We start from the raw sequence: 15,231 nt of genomic DNA, 5'->3' as shown, positions 1-15,231 counted from the left end.
TATGTCCACCCTACTATGAACAGAGTCACGTTATGTGCGAGGGATTGCAAGAACTGTAACAAAACCACTCCGTAAATTAACAACATGGTATGTATGTATGTATGTATGTAACAAATAACCAAAACAGAGGACTTAGAAAGCCATATGTTACTGTTCACAAATATCCAGGCAAGTCGTAGTCCCGGGAAGGAACATTACTGGGCAAAGCTGCTACAGATTTTGCCTGCAAGATGGGGCCAGCAAAGCAATAAAGAGGCTGTGTTGTGTGACAGATTAAATCCAAGCTTAAACATTCCAGCGCTCAGCCAGGGCACCCTTCCCTTTCCTAGCCTGACAGCTTCAAAATCCACTGTCCTTCCTCCTCAAGGCCAGACAACACAGAATCAGCTTTTCCTGGCTGTGCCCTGAAACCTGGGGCTGCCTGGTGGAAAAAGTGCAATAAAATCAGTAGGAAGAAGGCAAATTCACTAAGACATGCTCTGACAGCAAGCAATGATGGGAAATCATAGCTTCCGAAATGGCCACCCGCCCCCAAATGAAATGAAATAAAATGAAATGAAACAGAAATAATCCTCTCAACCTCAAAGTCGCTTTCCACAAATGCTCAAAGCTACAGCGCCTTTACTAGTGTCAGCAGGTACCTTCATCACTTTGCAATACATGTCTGCTGGGTGGGGATGGGGGTGGGGGGAGTAACTTCCAAGCGCTCCCATGCCCAACTGGGGAAAAAAAAATGTCAGGCCACAGTTAGCTAGAGCTGCTGAGGATTCGACCCAAGCGCCAAGCTACCCGCTAGGAGTTGAAAATAAAGATATGGGAAGCCTGACGTTGTGAAATCATACAGGTGGAAGGGTTCTCGCCTGATCGCCCGGCATCCTCAAGGGCCCCCCGGGGGCGCCAGCTCCCGGGCTCACCTGGTACACGTCCCGCAGCCCGCACCACGTCCGCAGCACCTGGTGGCAAGCCCGCAGCCTCTCGGTGTACCATCTCCGCAGCGTGGACACGGTCAAGTTCCACACGAAGCGGCTGCCGCTGAACAGCAGGTCCTCCACTCCGCACATGAACACCGAAGCCATGCCGCTGCTTTTCCTGGGAGCCTCGGGTCCCTGGTACTGGGCTCGCCACGCTGCTGCAGCTGACAGCCCCCGGGGGTCAGATCTGCCACAGAACTCGCCTTTCACTGTGTGTCCCGGCCAGGTTGGGGCGGCATGCCCCGGGATTGGGCGCCCGCCAGCCAACGGCTGTGGCTGGCACGGAGGCTGTGTCACCCCACCCGCCCGCAGCGCCAGCTTCCTAAGCTCCGCCAGGCCAGCCCTGGGCGCTCCCTGGGCGCGGGAAGCTCTGGCCGGTGAGGACTCCCCGCGGCGCTGCTCCAGGGCACAGGGCCGCTGGCAAAGCCCAGTAACTCTTTGCAGGCCTAGTGGGGAGCTGCATTTCAGCGCGTTTACACACACACACACACACACACACACACACACACACACACACACACACACACACACACACACACACACACACACACACACGAACACACACTCCCAGCCCCGGAAGCCCTTTATTTTACTCTATAAGCCCTCTCTGCCTTGCATCCTGCTCTGTCCGCACTACAATGCTAAACACCTCTGGGGAAACTACAGATACAGAAGGAAGGGAAAGAAAAAAAAATCCAGTAGTATCTCCCTTTAGACCTCACTCCTGAGGGAACTGTGGATGTTTTCTTAGTTCTCCTGAAGCCAGATGAAGAGCCTTAAAGCAACAGTGTGTAAGTGCCTCCAGACTGTCTTTGCTCCTAACTTGAGGGTCTCCAAGAAAAAACGCTAGCCTGATGTGGAGACCCCAGCAAAGCAAGTTCCCTGACACCTCCATGAGGCCAGTTCCAGGGCAGCTGTGGGCTCAGAAGAGAAACAAGGCATCCCGGTTAAGACTCACTGGGACCCAGAGGCTTAGAGAGAGGGGTCCCTGGTCAGTCTGTACAAAGCTCAACCTCGGGAGCTCAATACCACAGAAGGCATCACAAACCCGAATGGGGGAGCTTGCTGCTCAAAAATAAATAAGCCAATAAATAAGAAAATAAAAACTACTCCTCAGCTCAAGAAGCCATAGGGACAATGCACGCTTTTTAAGGTCTCCCGGAGGGAATGATACTGTCCAAAGCATTTGAAAAGGGAACCCAAGGAGTCCCACATACCCCGAGTCTGTATTCTCTTTTAGAATGTGTGTGCACCACTCTCCCCAGAATCCCACCCCGTTTCCTACAGCAAGATCACTGCAACTTGGAAGCAATCCTAATTAAAGTCACTGGGTCCCTATGTACACATGCAGACATGAAAGTGGGGACGGCTAGGGAGAGGTAGGGGACCAGTCTGAAGGGGAGGGAGTCAAGAGAGGCAATGGGGGTGGTGACAATCAAATTACATTATTCAAGTGCGCAAAAGTATCACGAAGTCCATTATTATGTGTAATTAATACATGCTAATAATCACAAATAATAAAAACCCCACTGCAGCAGATTTCAGGATGGAGGCATTTTTCTCCTAATTCACCTGTTGGACAATAGTGAGCATTTGATTGATTATTGTTTTTGCTAGTAGGTGGCCAAGAGGTGAGATGCCGAAGCTTTTCTTCCTAGCTCCAGAGGCCTCAGGGCACTTTATCTGCCATTTCAATCAGCTTCATTTCAGGTTTCAAACGCGCTGTTAGCCTCTTAATTCAGGCAAAACACAAGCATGCAAAAACAACACAAAAATCTGTCCTCAGAGCACCTGTTCGTTTCAAAGTGGCTGTAATTGGAAAACTTTGAAATGATGTTTCTTTCACAACCAGAAAAAAAATTGCTTACGGGGGGTCTGTGGGATTCATAGAGGACACAACTGCTGTGTGATCTGTTGATCTTTCTTGGCAATAAGTCCATCTGCCCATTCCTATTAGCATTCTGGCTACAGTTCACCAGGATGTCATGGTGTTGACACACGATCTGACATAGGTTTTACTGAATTGGAATAAAACGAACCAAGAATAACTTGGAAAAACATGTCACCTGATGGGAAATTACTGAACTTGAAAGAAAGAAAGAAAGAAAGAAAGAAAGAAAGAAAGAAAGAAAGAAAGAAAAGCTGTTAGAGTAAACCATGGTGCATGTATCTTTTTTTTTTTTTTTTAGATGATGCAGTGGACTGAGTTCTCGGAAATGTCAAGCAGCCTAGGGAATACCAGAATAACACCCCCAACAGATCAATTACCAGTGTCTCGTGACACCATCCCTCTGAGAAAAGATGCTCTCAAGACACTTCGGCAGCTACTGATCAGGTCTCGTGTCAGCAGTCAATTGCAGCCTGGGCCATTTTCACTCAAGGTTTCAAAGCTAGTGCTTCCGATAACCCTTTCTTTTTTCTTGTCTTCTTCACACGTACATGCTTACCTGAGCCTGTGCTTGCTCGTGTGGAGGCTAGAGGTCAATGCTGGATACCTTCCCCAGGCACTCATCCACATTATTATGATTCATTCAGACACTGGCTTATGTAGTCAGGCTGGCCTCAAAACTGCTTTACAGTCAGGATGATCCTCCTGGCTCCATCTCCCAAGTGCTGAGATTACAGGACCGAGCTAGCGCTGCGCCCAGTTTAACTGATCCTGGAGATCATACCTAGGGCCTGTGCTTGCTAGGCAGGCAGATTTCCTACTGACCGAGTTATATTCCTAGTCCTTCCACCTTATTCTTCCAGAAGCTCAATTTTTGGCTAGATTGGCTGGCTAGTCACGCCCCAGGATCTGCCTGTCTCCACCTCCCAGTTTCTGAGCTTACATACACACATGCTCACCTGGTAGTATCACGGGGTTCTGAGGATCTGAACTCAGGCCCTCAGGCTTGCACAGGAAGCACTTGCCCTGCTGAGACATCACCCTCATCCCTACCCCGACCCAGGCATGGTCGACTCTTCTGAAAGTGAGAAAATGAGACATGGCATCACAGGTTTTGCCAGACCAGCCAATCAACAGCGCTTGGGAGCATTGTCAGGTTGCAAGCTCTGAGGCCACTGGTGGACCAGCAGCCGTGAGGATGAGGTTGGTCAACTCACTTCTCACCTGGCCTTGAGGTTCCAGTTCACGTTAAAACTGTCACCCCACGGAGGTGACAGATGGTGGATGGGCACTAACCTTGGTTTCAAATCCCTGAGCACTCTGAATGTATTCCTTAAACAGGTAAAGTGTGAATGTCCTCAGGTGGACACTGAATGCACTACTTGGGCATCTGGGGAAGATCAAGTTCTCTTCAGGAAGTGTTCAGAAAGGTGGCCAGCAAAATGCGAGCCCCCAGGACATCCAGCACCATCATGACCCAACAGCAGGAATTGTTTGAACATTTTGGATTTAGGTAAAACAGTATGAGTAAAATACATATAAAAAATTTTATTTCATGCCTATGGGTGCTTTGCCTGCATGAAGTCTGTGTACTGTGTACATGCAGGACCTGTGAAGGTCACTGGTGGGTGTCAGAGCCTCTAAAACTGGAGTTGCAAACAACTGTGAGCTGCCATAGTGCGTGGTGAGACTCGACTCTGGGTCCTCTTGAAGAGTGTCCAGTGCTCTTAACCACTAAACCGTCTCTCCAGTGCCCAAACATGCATTTTTCAAGCTGGGTGTGAGGGGTGAGTGGGCTGTCGGTCTGTCTTTGTAATTCCAGTGCTAGGGAGACAGAGATGGGTAGAACCCTGGGACGTGCTGACCAGCCAGCCTAACTTAACCCAGGCCAGTGACAGATGCTGTGTTTGCTTTTAATTAAAAAAAAATTTTTTTTTCAAATGACCTCCTAGGTTATTTTCCTCTGCTAGAGTTAAGGGTCAGAGGTGACTTGTTTTGATGATCAGTTCTGATGCTCAGCTCCAAGTCGCCCAAACATGCTTGTAGAAGCCCGGTCCTCCCCACCAGAGCCTGCCTTTCCTGTGGTCTTAGGAAAATACATTCAAAGCTGGATGTAAGAGAAAGCCTCATCCTTCCCACCAAACACAGGCATAGATGCCTCTTCTTCCTTCCCAGGAACTGATGCAGGTGCAGCTGAACAGAGGAGCATAGCAGCAGAGAAAAAGACCAGTCTAGATGACCAGTCGCAGGAGTGGACCAGATCCCGGACACACATCTGGAAGCTGGTCTGTAATTTCTCCATGGAAAGAGAGCTAAATTACACTAGTTTGAACACTGTCTTGTCTCCCCCCCTTCCCCCCCTCCTTTACTTCAAGAAGTGGATTTTCCTCTTCCCAGCATCAGAGCTCCCTGCAACACACTGTAATTTCCTGTAGCTCTCTCCAGAGGTTCAGGGAGATGCTTGGCTGACAGCATTACTCACACACCTGGGAGAGCTGCTGTGGACGTCAAAAAAAATTTGTCATCATCCCCGAGGCTTCCGTAGGCTTCTCTTTAAATGACTGGCAGGAAGGAGAGCAACAGCAAGGTACCAGAAAGAGGGTACAAACTGACAAGCCCTAGAAAGGGAGAGGCAGCTATCCATGCATGGCTTCCAGTAGTTTCCTTATGCATGGTAAAGAGTCTGTCTGAGCTAGGCATGATGATGCAGTCCTAGCACTGGAGAGGCTGAGGCAGAACGAACTCAAGTTTAAGCGTAGCCTGGGCTACGTGATACGTTCCCACCCAGGTTACAAAGAGGGAGCCCATCTCAAAAGAGTAAGATGAAAAAAAGAAAGAAACCAGAGTCCTTCTAACATCTGTGACACTGTTTCACACCTGAAGCCAAGTTCTAAAAAACCGTGAACAGCTGGCACAAGGCTTAAGGCAGGGGCAAACAAAGCCCAGCTCAGTGGTCTTTAAACAGGAACAGCTCTGCACCCCCTCCTGTAAATTTGTTTGCATTTGTTTCTGGTTGTCACAGCCGAGGGGTGTCCTTGGCATGTAGTTAACGTAGACCTGAGGTACCGCTCAGTATGCTGCAGAGCACATGACAGCACCCCAACATCAGAGATCCGGGGTTGAAGGACCCCAATGTCTAGTTAACTTCCATACCCTATCCTTCCCTCTTGCGACTTCTGTCATGCAGAGACATCCTCCTCAGGGGGCAGGAAGCAAAGCAACCGCTCCACGCCAGCCTTCTCGCCCACAAAATGTGAGGCACTCAAATCCTTCGAAGAGAGAACTGCAATTCTGCTTCCCACTGTTTCATTTTCTCCCTCTTTAATATTTATCAGGAAAAGGAGGAACGGTGTTCACCATAAGCTGTTGATATTTTCCCCGGTTCACTTTTAGCTTGTTTTTATCTAAGCTAAGCTTTCCCCTGGCATTTCATTTGTCTCTTGACACCGTATCTCGTTATGAAGCCAGTCTAGGCTGGAACTCACTTTGTGTTGTGGTTTGAATAAGAATGGTCCGCATGGCTGCCATGTATTTGAATATTTGGTCCCTGGTTGGTGGAACTGTTTTGGGAAGGATTGGGAGGTGTGGCTTTGTTGGAGGAGGTGTGTCACTTGGGGTGGCCAGGCCTCCCTCCTCTGTCTTTCAGTCTCTCAGTCTCTGTTTCTGCCCTTCTATCTCCCAGACGCAGATAAGATGTAAGTTCTCAGCTACCACTCCACTGCCATGCCTGCTTGCATGATGCCATGCTCACTGCCATGACATCATGCACTCACCCTCTGGAACTATAAGTAAGCCCCAACTAAATGCTTCCTTTTATACGTTGCCTTGGTCATGGTGTCTCTTCACAGAATAAAAAACGTAACTAAGATACTATGTAATCTTGTCTGGCTTTGCACCCACTGTCCTGCTGAGTGCTAGGATTACAGGTACGTGTCCCCAGGCCTGACTCTGTTTCTTCTATGCAGACCCTAAGGTGAAGTGCTAATCCTGACCCAGGGACACACTACAGACAAGGCAGGACAAGGCCACTTGCAGTGGGACAAGGCCACTTGTAGTTTGCTTTTCTCTGCTCTCTGAGGAACCATACAGCACCACTCAGAAGCAGGGCAGCCTGGCACAGCGTGCCCCACGAGGACCGCCACATCTGCTGGAAGGCTTAAGTGACTGTAATAACTGGTCTCAATTGTCAACTAAACGGGGTTAGAATCGCCGTGAATCCAAGCCTCTGAGCATGGCGCTGAGAGACTTTCTGTGCTGGGTTAAGTGAGGTGAGAAGACCCACCCTCTGTGTGCATGGCACCATTCCAGGAGCCAGGGTCCCCAGCTGAACAGAAAGGAGAAAGTGAGCACTGGCATTCATCTGTTTCATAGCTGCAGACTCACAGCAAACTGTCAACATTCATGTCTCTGCTTCCTGAATGCAGACATGAGGCGACCAACTGCCTCGTGGTCCTGTGGCCATGTTTTCCTCATGCATTCGGTAACAGCAATGGAAAAAGGGCTCTGAGGTCAGCCTGGTTGTCTGCCTACATGCTTGGGAGACATGGAGGTCAGGGGCAAAGGAGCCATGCATTTTCAAGTTTTCTACAGCATATAATATTTTACTATTAAAGAAAAATCATGTTTAAAAAAAAAAAGAACCCAACACAGGGACTCCGGGCCTTGGCCACCAAATCCTAGTAGTGCCCCTGTCACTGACAACACCAAAGAGCCTTCCAAACAAGTCTACAATTATTGGGCAATTATTATACAATAATTAAATAAAAAAGAATTATATAAGTCTACAATTATTAGGCAGGCTGACAGCTAGCCCTCCTCTGAAACCACCAGCGGACATTGGGAAAGAGTCATATCCATCCATAATCCTGGCTGGCACAGAGCAGACAGGCTCTAACTGCCGACTGAACGGAACAATAAATGGCTACAGCGGCAGCGAATATAGGAAGCAGCCCATCCAGTCTCCATATACACACTCATCTTTGCCTGAACGCATCATCTTCACCACGTGTCAGTCAAGCAAAGCACTTGCAACGCACAGTGACAGAACTGAGACCAGCTCTGTTTAAGAGGGCCTTTGAGGAAAATGGGGATCACAGACGCTAGGATGAGGAGCATCTAGTGCCACAGGGAACCACAAGAGGTGTTCATGCAGGAGGGTTATCAGGAATGCCTCCCTGAGCAAAGAACATTTCAGCTGAGATCTGACATCTCGGGAGGGGAGAGCTAGTGACAGTCGAGGAAGCGACAGTCTAGAAGCCCATGCGAGGTTGAGACAGCTGTGATAACTAAGGTCCTGAGGTCAGAAACCTTCTATGTCTGTGAATTTCATGGAGAAAGACAGCAAGGGTCCAGGAGATGCTAGGGATGAGGGACTGGGGGAGATGCATCTGTAGGTCCCTAGGGTACAAAGAGCTTGAGTGGGCCCGAGGAAAGACTCCAGACTACGCCCAGAGAATTCCTTTGCTTCCACCACACACCTAACTTGCAGGATAGAGGAAGACCAGCTGTCCTTGGTGGTACTGGCTTTTTATTCTAACTACCAGGGGTGTCTAAATTCAAGGTCTGCTTGGGCCACAGAGACAGCAGAAGGCTAGCCTTGGAAACACACTAAAACCAGGTCTCAGAAATAAACAGTCAAATGATGGTTGTGGATAGAGGTCGGTAGAGTACTTGCAAAGCGCATGCAAGGCTCTAGGTTCAATCCTCAATACCATAAAAAAGTAAATAATAGATACAGAAGGGAGGAAGAGGTTGGTAGGAGAAGTTGTCTGCTACAAGCTGACAGCTCCCCGTCCTCTGGGAACCCACCCTCTGCCGCAGCTGTTTCTTGTGCAAAGACTTGCACGCTCCCAGCTCTTCCCCTTATCCCCAAAGACTGGAAGCCTTGGGAGAGCAGGGAGCTCTTTTACAGTCCCACTGGAGCCAAAGGCTAGGTGTTTTGCGCTTTCCCGTTCTCCAACTCCTTTCCCTGTGAGCATCCCATTCCTCAACCCTGTCCTCAAGTAGCAGGAGAGGAAGGAAGTGGGCAGTTGAGTGGATCCTCAGGTGTCGAGGACCTGCCACTATTCCTACAGCCAAGGGTGAAGGATGGGCTAATTGGCTTCTGTGCCTATGAATGGCATCCCAAACTGCTGAAAACAGGACAAACGGAATAGCATCTCACATGAAGGCAGCGACTCAGCATCTACTTTGGTAAGATCCTTCTATCCCTAGAACAGGAAGAGAATGGAAGGGAAAATAGGAGGAAGAAATGTGAGGAAAGAAGAGGAAGGGGAGGGGAAAGGGGGAGAGAGAGGAGGGGATGGAAAATTCCACTTTCTTTTAAAAATTAATCCTCTGGGCTGGAGAGATGGCTCAGAGGTTAAGAGCACTGACTGCTCTTCCAGAGGTCCTGAGTTCAATTCCCAGCAACCACATGGTGGCTCACAACCATCTGTAACGTTATCTGATGTCCTCTCGGGCCTACAGGTGTATATGCAGGCAGAACACTATACACATAATAATAAAAACTCATCCTCAACTATATCAAGTTGTATTCTTCCCTACTCAAAGACAAGAAGAAGGGCACCGCCTTCCTTGCATTGAGTACAGTGCAAGTCTAGGCTCCTGGTTGGTCTCATTTTGCTCACTAATCCTCTGAGCAGATACTGGAAACTCTTCTCAGGTCCAGTTTTAGGCTTTATTGATATAGGTGTGAAGGAGTCTGAATGGGGACACAGGCTGTAAGGGAGACGGTGTGGACCAGACAGGAGGGGCTGACCCGGTTTCTGGAAGCAATGGTGATAGTCTTGTGACTGCCCATCCCATAACCTGTCACCTTGTATTTATACCTCATTTACATCCACATCGACAATGTCAAAAATAAACTGTAATAAATTCTATGGCATCTTTTCTCCTAAATAAAGACAGGAGGCTTCACCTACAGTGTCAGTTGATTTTCACAGTATTTCCCGAGATAGGATGGAAAAGCTCACTTTGGATCCACTTCAACATAGACAATGAATCTGATCTACAGAGAGGTTAGAATACCTGCCAAAGACCAGTGGGAAAACATTTATAAAGTCATTCTTATATGGTGTGTCTGCTATAATTTCAGTCCTACTCTGGGAGACAAAAGTTCACTTTGTATTTATCAGTTAAAATTTATTTTAAGGTATTGTCTTAGTTTGAGCTGCTGTGACAAAAGGCTCATATCAGGTGGAGTCAATAATAGAGTTTCCTTTTCAACATGGTGGAGGCAGGGAAGTCTGCAAATTAAAGTGCCAGTCCATTGGCTTTGGAGGAGGGGCATTTCCTGATCTATGGATGGCTGCCCCCTCAGACAGCAGACAAAGTACCATCTGGGCCTTCTCAGCCCTATACATGGGCACCATTTCCATAAGGGTCCATCTCCTTGATGTCATCCTAACCCTCCTTCCCCCTCCCAGCCACACTTCTACACACCATCCACACTTCAGATATAAATGCTGGGAAAATATAAGCAGTCACTTTGCAGTAGGGTGGGTGGCTCCAGGATGCACTTTATTACTCCGGGGACTGATTGTGAAGAAGGCCACACCCTTTGGGTTTACTAGGATTGCATAAGAAAACAACGATGAAAATAAAAGAAGACCTAAGATGACAAGTGATGAAACGATCTTGGAGGACAAGTTACTTGAGACACAGTGGCTCATCACTCCTATACAGCAAACAGTAGAAGGGAAAATAATTCATTCATGCAAACTCTTGATTCTTAAAAAAAAAAAAACCTTCTGACCTACCCTTCTGGGTACAGATAAGAAAGTGAAGGGAGAAATCAGTCAATGTCAAGGGCCAGCAAAGTACTTAAACCCAAAATAAAACAAAGCCCTTGGTCTTCAAACAAATGTGAGTGATGGGTCTTGAAAATAGACCGTTTTTCCATCTTCACTAAAAACACAGAAAATTTGGTATGATTACTGCTAGGAATTTCAAATATTTGGTCCTTGGTAGTACAAGCAAAGAAAAGGCAAATTGAGTATTTTCTTGACTCAAGAAAAATATTTCTTGAATCTTGCTGTTCTAATATTAGCTTCACAGTTGAAGGTATCAAGACATTGTGCTTCACTATGAAGAGGATTGCCTGCAAGGATAAGCAAAAAGTCGGCATGCCACAGTCCTCCAGGCTAGGGAGAGTCTGTCTATACAACTGAGAAAAGATGGGCAGAGGGCCGTGGACTGTGTTGAGAACACAGAGGATGAGAGGCATGACCTGGTTTGAATCAACAAAGAAAGGAAGGCTAGAGTTCATCTTTGAAGGCACAGGCCCAAAAGACAACATTGAAGGTAGACTTCCACACCTAGGACTGTGCTGTTATTAAGGTTACAGGTAATTCTGGGTCAAGCCTTGTCAGTCCGTATATAGTTGGCTACCTAGTCATCATGTCTCCCTTTTTCAGAGACTCCAACGATGTGGGCTTCCTGTTAGGACGGACTATGGCTGATGTAGAGCACTATGCCCAGAATAAGACACTAAGTGGAGCCTTCTAAAAATATGCCCCTTCAGCTGGGAAGGTATTTTGGCTAGTAGAACATTTACCTACAATGCATAGAGCCCAGAGTTCGTTCCTGACACTGTATGAACTGAGTATGGTGATGGTCATTTGTACTCACTCGCACTCTCAGCATATGGTGGGGGTGGGGTGCGGGGGTGGGGGGGTGTGGATGAGGTAGAGAAGGTCAGAAGTTCCAGGTCAACCCTGGCCACACATTGATTGTAAGGCCTTGTCTACATGAGACCCTGTCTCAAAAAAAATTAAAACATGAAATCAAATAAAAAAATATGCTCCTCTATGAAGAGATAGAACACAAGAAAAACTCATCAGCCCACGGAAAGAGACACTCCATCCTTAGTCATCAGGGAAGTGCAAATCAAAACTGTGATAATATACTCCTTCGAACCCACAAGAATAAATAAAGTAAGAAATATGAATAGGAACTAATTGCCCTGGTTAGTGTTTATAAATGTCAACTTGACACAAGCTAGAGTCATCTGAGAGGAAAGAGCCTCTTTTGAGAAAATGCCTCCACGACTTCAGACTGCAGGCAAGCCTGTATGGCATTTTCTTAACTAGAGGTGTAGGAGGGCCCAGCCCTTTGTGGGTGTTGCCACCCGTGGGTAGATGGTCCTGAGTTCTATAAGAAAGCAGGCTGAGTGAGGCGCAGGGAGCAAGCCAGTAAGCAGCACTCCTCCCACAGCCTCTGCAGGAGTTCCTGCCTCCAGGTTCCTGCCCTGTTTAAGTTCCTGCCCCAACTGCCTCTGATGATGAACCGTGATATGGAAGTGCAAGAAAATAAACCCTTTCCTCTCCATATTCCTTTTTTTTTTTTTTGTCATAGTGTTTCATCACAGCAATAGAAATCTAACTAAGACACATGTGTTGACAAAGACATGGAGAAACTGCAATCCTGCAGCGCTGGTGAGAATAGGGTATGCTGTGGCCACTATGGAAGAGATGCATTTCTTCAAGAGTCCATATGACCCAGGAACCTCACAAGAAGTAAATCAGGCATTTAAAGCTCCATATATACAAGGGTTCATAGCAACAGTTTTAAGATCAGCCAAAGGGGGGGAGGGATTACATGTATTACATGATGAACTAACCTTAAAAACACAGCGCTAAGGATGAAGCTCAGGGCTGGAGCCCTTGCCTTGGTGCTCACAACGCCTTGGGTTCAACCCCCAGTACCACACACAAGAATATGGCACATTCCCATGCAACTGAACAGTCTCAGCAATGGAAAGAGACAAGGTATATACCAAAGAGAATTGAAAACATATGCTCAGCAAAAAACTTGGAGACATGTGTTCACAGAGATATTATTTACAGTAGCTCAAATGTCTATCACCTGACGAGCAGACAAACAGAATATGAGATATCTGCATTACTCATCCATAAATAGGAATAAGGTACTGAAAGAAATCATTCTTTTCTTTTTTTCTTTTTCTTTTTTTTTTTCCCCTTCACCCTAGAGTCTTTCAAAGCAAGAATTCTTCCAATAGGGCCACCCCAGTGCACTCACCTGGTTCAGATCCTCGCAGACCTATATTCATTCAGTCTGTGCTCAGGTTCAACTTCTTCAGGGGGGAAATAATGATTTAAGTCTGAAAACCCAGACAAAGAAATTGGGCTGCGGGAAGGGTTCATCTCTCCCAGGAATGTCTGAAGCTGCTCCGAGGTTTTTTGCTTTAGTTACTATCCTATCGCCGTGACAAGATATCACGACCAAGTCTTATAAAAGAAAGCATTTAATTGGTCTTTGGTTTCAGAGGGTTACAGACTGTCTTAGTTAAGGTTTCATTGCCGTGAAGAGGCATCATGACCATGGAAATTCTTATAAGGAAAAACACTTCATTGGGGCTGGCTCACAGTTCAGAGGTTTAGTCCATTACTGTCATGGCAGGAAACCTGGTGGCATGCAGGCAGACATGGTGCTGGACAGGTTGCTGAGAGTTCTACATCTGGATCCACAGGCAGCAAGAAGGAGACTACTGGTCAGGCTTGCGCACCTGAGACCTCAAGGCTGGCCCCAGTGACACGCGTCCTCTAACACGCCACACCTACTCCAACATGCCACACCTCCTTACAGTGTCACTCCTTCTGGGCCTATGAGGGCCATTTTTAGTCAAACCACTACAGAATCCATGATGGCAGAGCAAAGGCATGGCAGCAGGCACACCTGGAAGCTCACATCATATCCATAAACAAGAGGGAGGGAGGAAGAGAGACAGACAAACAGACAGACAGAGACACAGAGAGAAACACACACACACACACACACACACACACACACACACACACACACAGAGAGAGAGAGAGAGAGAGAGAGAGAGAGAGAGAGAGAGAGAGAGAGAGAGGTTTTTGAAAATTCAAAGTGATATATCTCTTCCAACAAGGCCACACCCCTTAATCCTTTCCAAATAGTTCTACCAACATATAAGCCGGGGAGGGGGGGGAGATTCTCATTCAAACCACCATGTTCCTGTTCTATTTTCTGCTTCACTAGAGAGGGTGACACTGCTGTGACTTAGGGTTCTGATGCTCTGACCCCAGGACCTTGGTACTTGCTGTTCTTTCAGTCCTGGACTATCTCCCCCAAGCTATAATTTCATCCAGTCAACTCCCACCCATTTGTCAAGCCTTAGCTTTCATGTTGATCCATCTTCGATGATGAGCCCTTCATCTCAGCAGGTTGGTCTTCCCTGTCGCAACACTCATCATTTTTGACATCCCTTGATTCTGACATGAGCTCCATGAGCAGAGGGACCCGTGTGTTTGTCATTACTATGGTGCCTGGTGAGTCCTTGCAAGGCTGCAATAAGCCTGTGAACTGAGGATGTGAGTGTACTGTCTCGGGCCCTACAAAAAGAGGCTTTCACAAGTATACACAACACACACCAAATCAGCAGCAGCAGCAGCGTAATGCATATGACATTTTTCAAGCATGAGAAATCCTGAAGCTGGTATTAGATAGGAACCAACCACCACCTGAAAACAAGAAAAATAACTGGAACAAAGTGGCGGAGACTCCGTGGTCAGACACAGCTAAGGGTGAGATACGTCTAACTAGATGGGGGATAGTGGGAACAAAGAAAGAAGGAGGCAGGCCAGATTATACCTACAAACCATAGTAATCTTAATTTGACCTGATTCAGAGTGGTCTTGACAGGAACATCGAGGCTTATCTGAGACCTATTTACCTCTCTTAAGTGGCTTAGCTCTCCAAAGCGCCTTTCTAGAGTGCACTGGGACATGCAGGTGCTACTTCTGTTTCTAGGAGAGGTTACGCTAGGGGCAGGACAGGATCACGAAGCTCACGTGTCTTATGGGTTTGTTCCTTGTTCTAAAATAAGACTGCTCAGCCCATATCCCAATTAGCTACAGAAGCCCAGAGAGCACCAACAGGTAGCTACCAGCAGGTTTCACTTCCGTTTTGAATGCCATTTTCCAAGCACATTATTCTATGGTTTCAGAGAGGAAAATAATTAAAATAAAGAATTTAAGATGCATAGTATATGCATGAACAAACACTGCATGTACATGAAAAGTAGTAATCACATAGGCATCAAATTACAGTTAGCGGAGGAAGCATTTTTAACAAACCCAGCCATTAAACTATGGTCATGTAGTGAATATAGTATCCAGACTAACTAAAATTATTTTAAAATATATTATTTAATTTTAATTTATGTGCATTGGTGTGAGGGTGTCAGATCTTGGAGTTAAAGACAGTTGTGAGCTGCCATGTAGTTGCTGGGAATTGAACTCAGGTCCTTTGGAAGAGCAGGCAGTGCCCTTAACCACTGAGCCATCTCTCCAGCACACTAAATTTATTTTAATAGCAGTAAAAATA

The 15,231-nt window shown here is 46.9% G+C and overlaps 1 protein-coding gene across 2 annotated transcripts in view; it reads right to left on the bottom strand.

Annotated features, from left to right (window-relative positions):
• FRMD4B (FERM domain containing 4B) overlaps positions 1 to 15,231 on the bottom strand; it is a 311,527-nt gene that overhangs the window by 186,425 nt on the left and 109,871 nt on the right. Inside the window, exon 1 of one of the 2 annotated variants that reach the window (XM_084765728.1) lies at positions 915 to 1,385. The exons of the other annotated variant lie outside the window; for it this stretch is intronic. Within the exon in view, the coding sequence (XP_084621854.1) occupies positions 915 to 1,076 (162 nt within the window). The 5' untranslated portion in view covers positions 1,077 to 1,385. Of the gene's footprint in view, positions 1 to 914; positions 1,386 to 15,231 lie in introns of those variants that run through there. 2 annotated transcript variants of the gene reach the window in all.

The sequence above is a fragment of the Acomys minous genome, assembly GCF_964271855.1.
Source record: "Acomys minous genome assembly, chromosome: 17".
Classification (NCBI taxonomy): Eukaryota; Metazoa; Chordata; class Mammalia; order Rodentia; family Muridae; genus Acomys; species Acomys minous.
The sequence above is the reverse complement of the archived record's forward strand: the minus strand, read 5'-3'. Positions and strand labels throughout refer to the sequence as shown.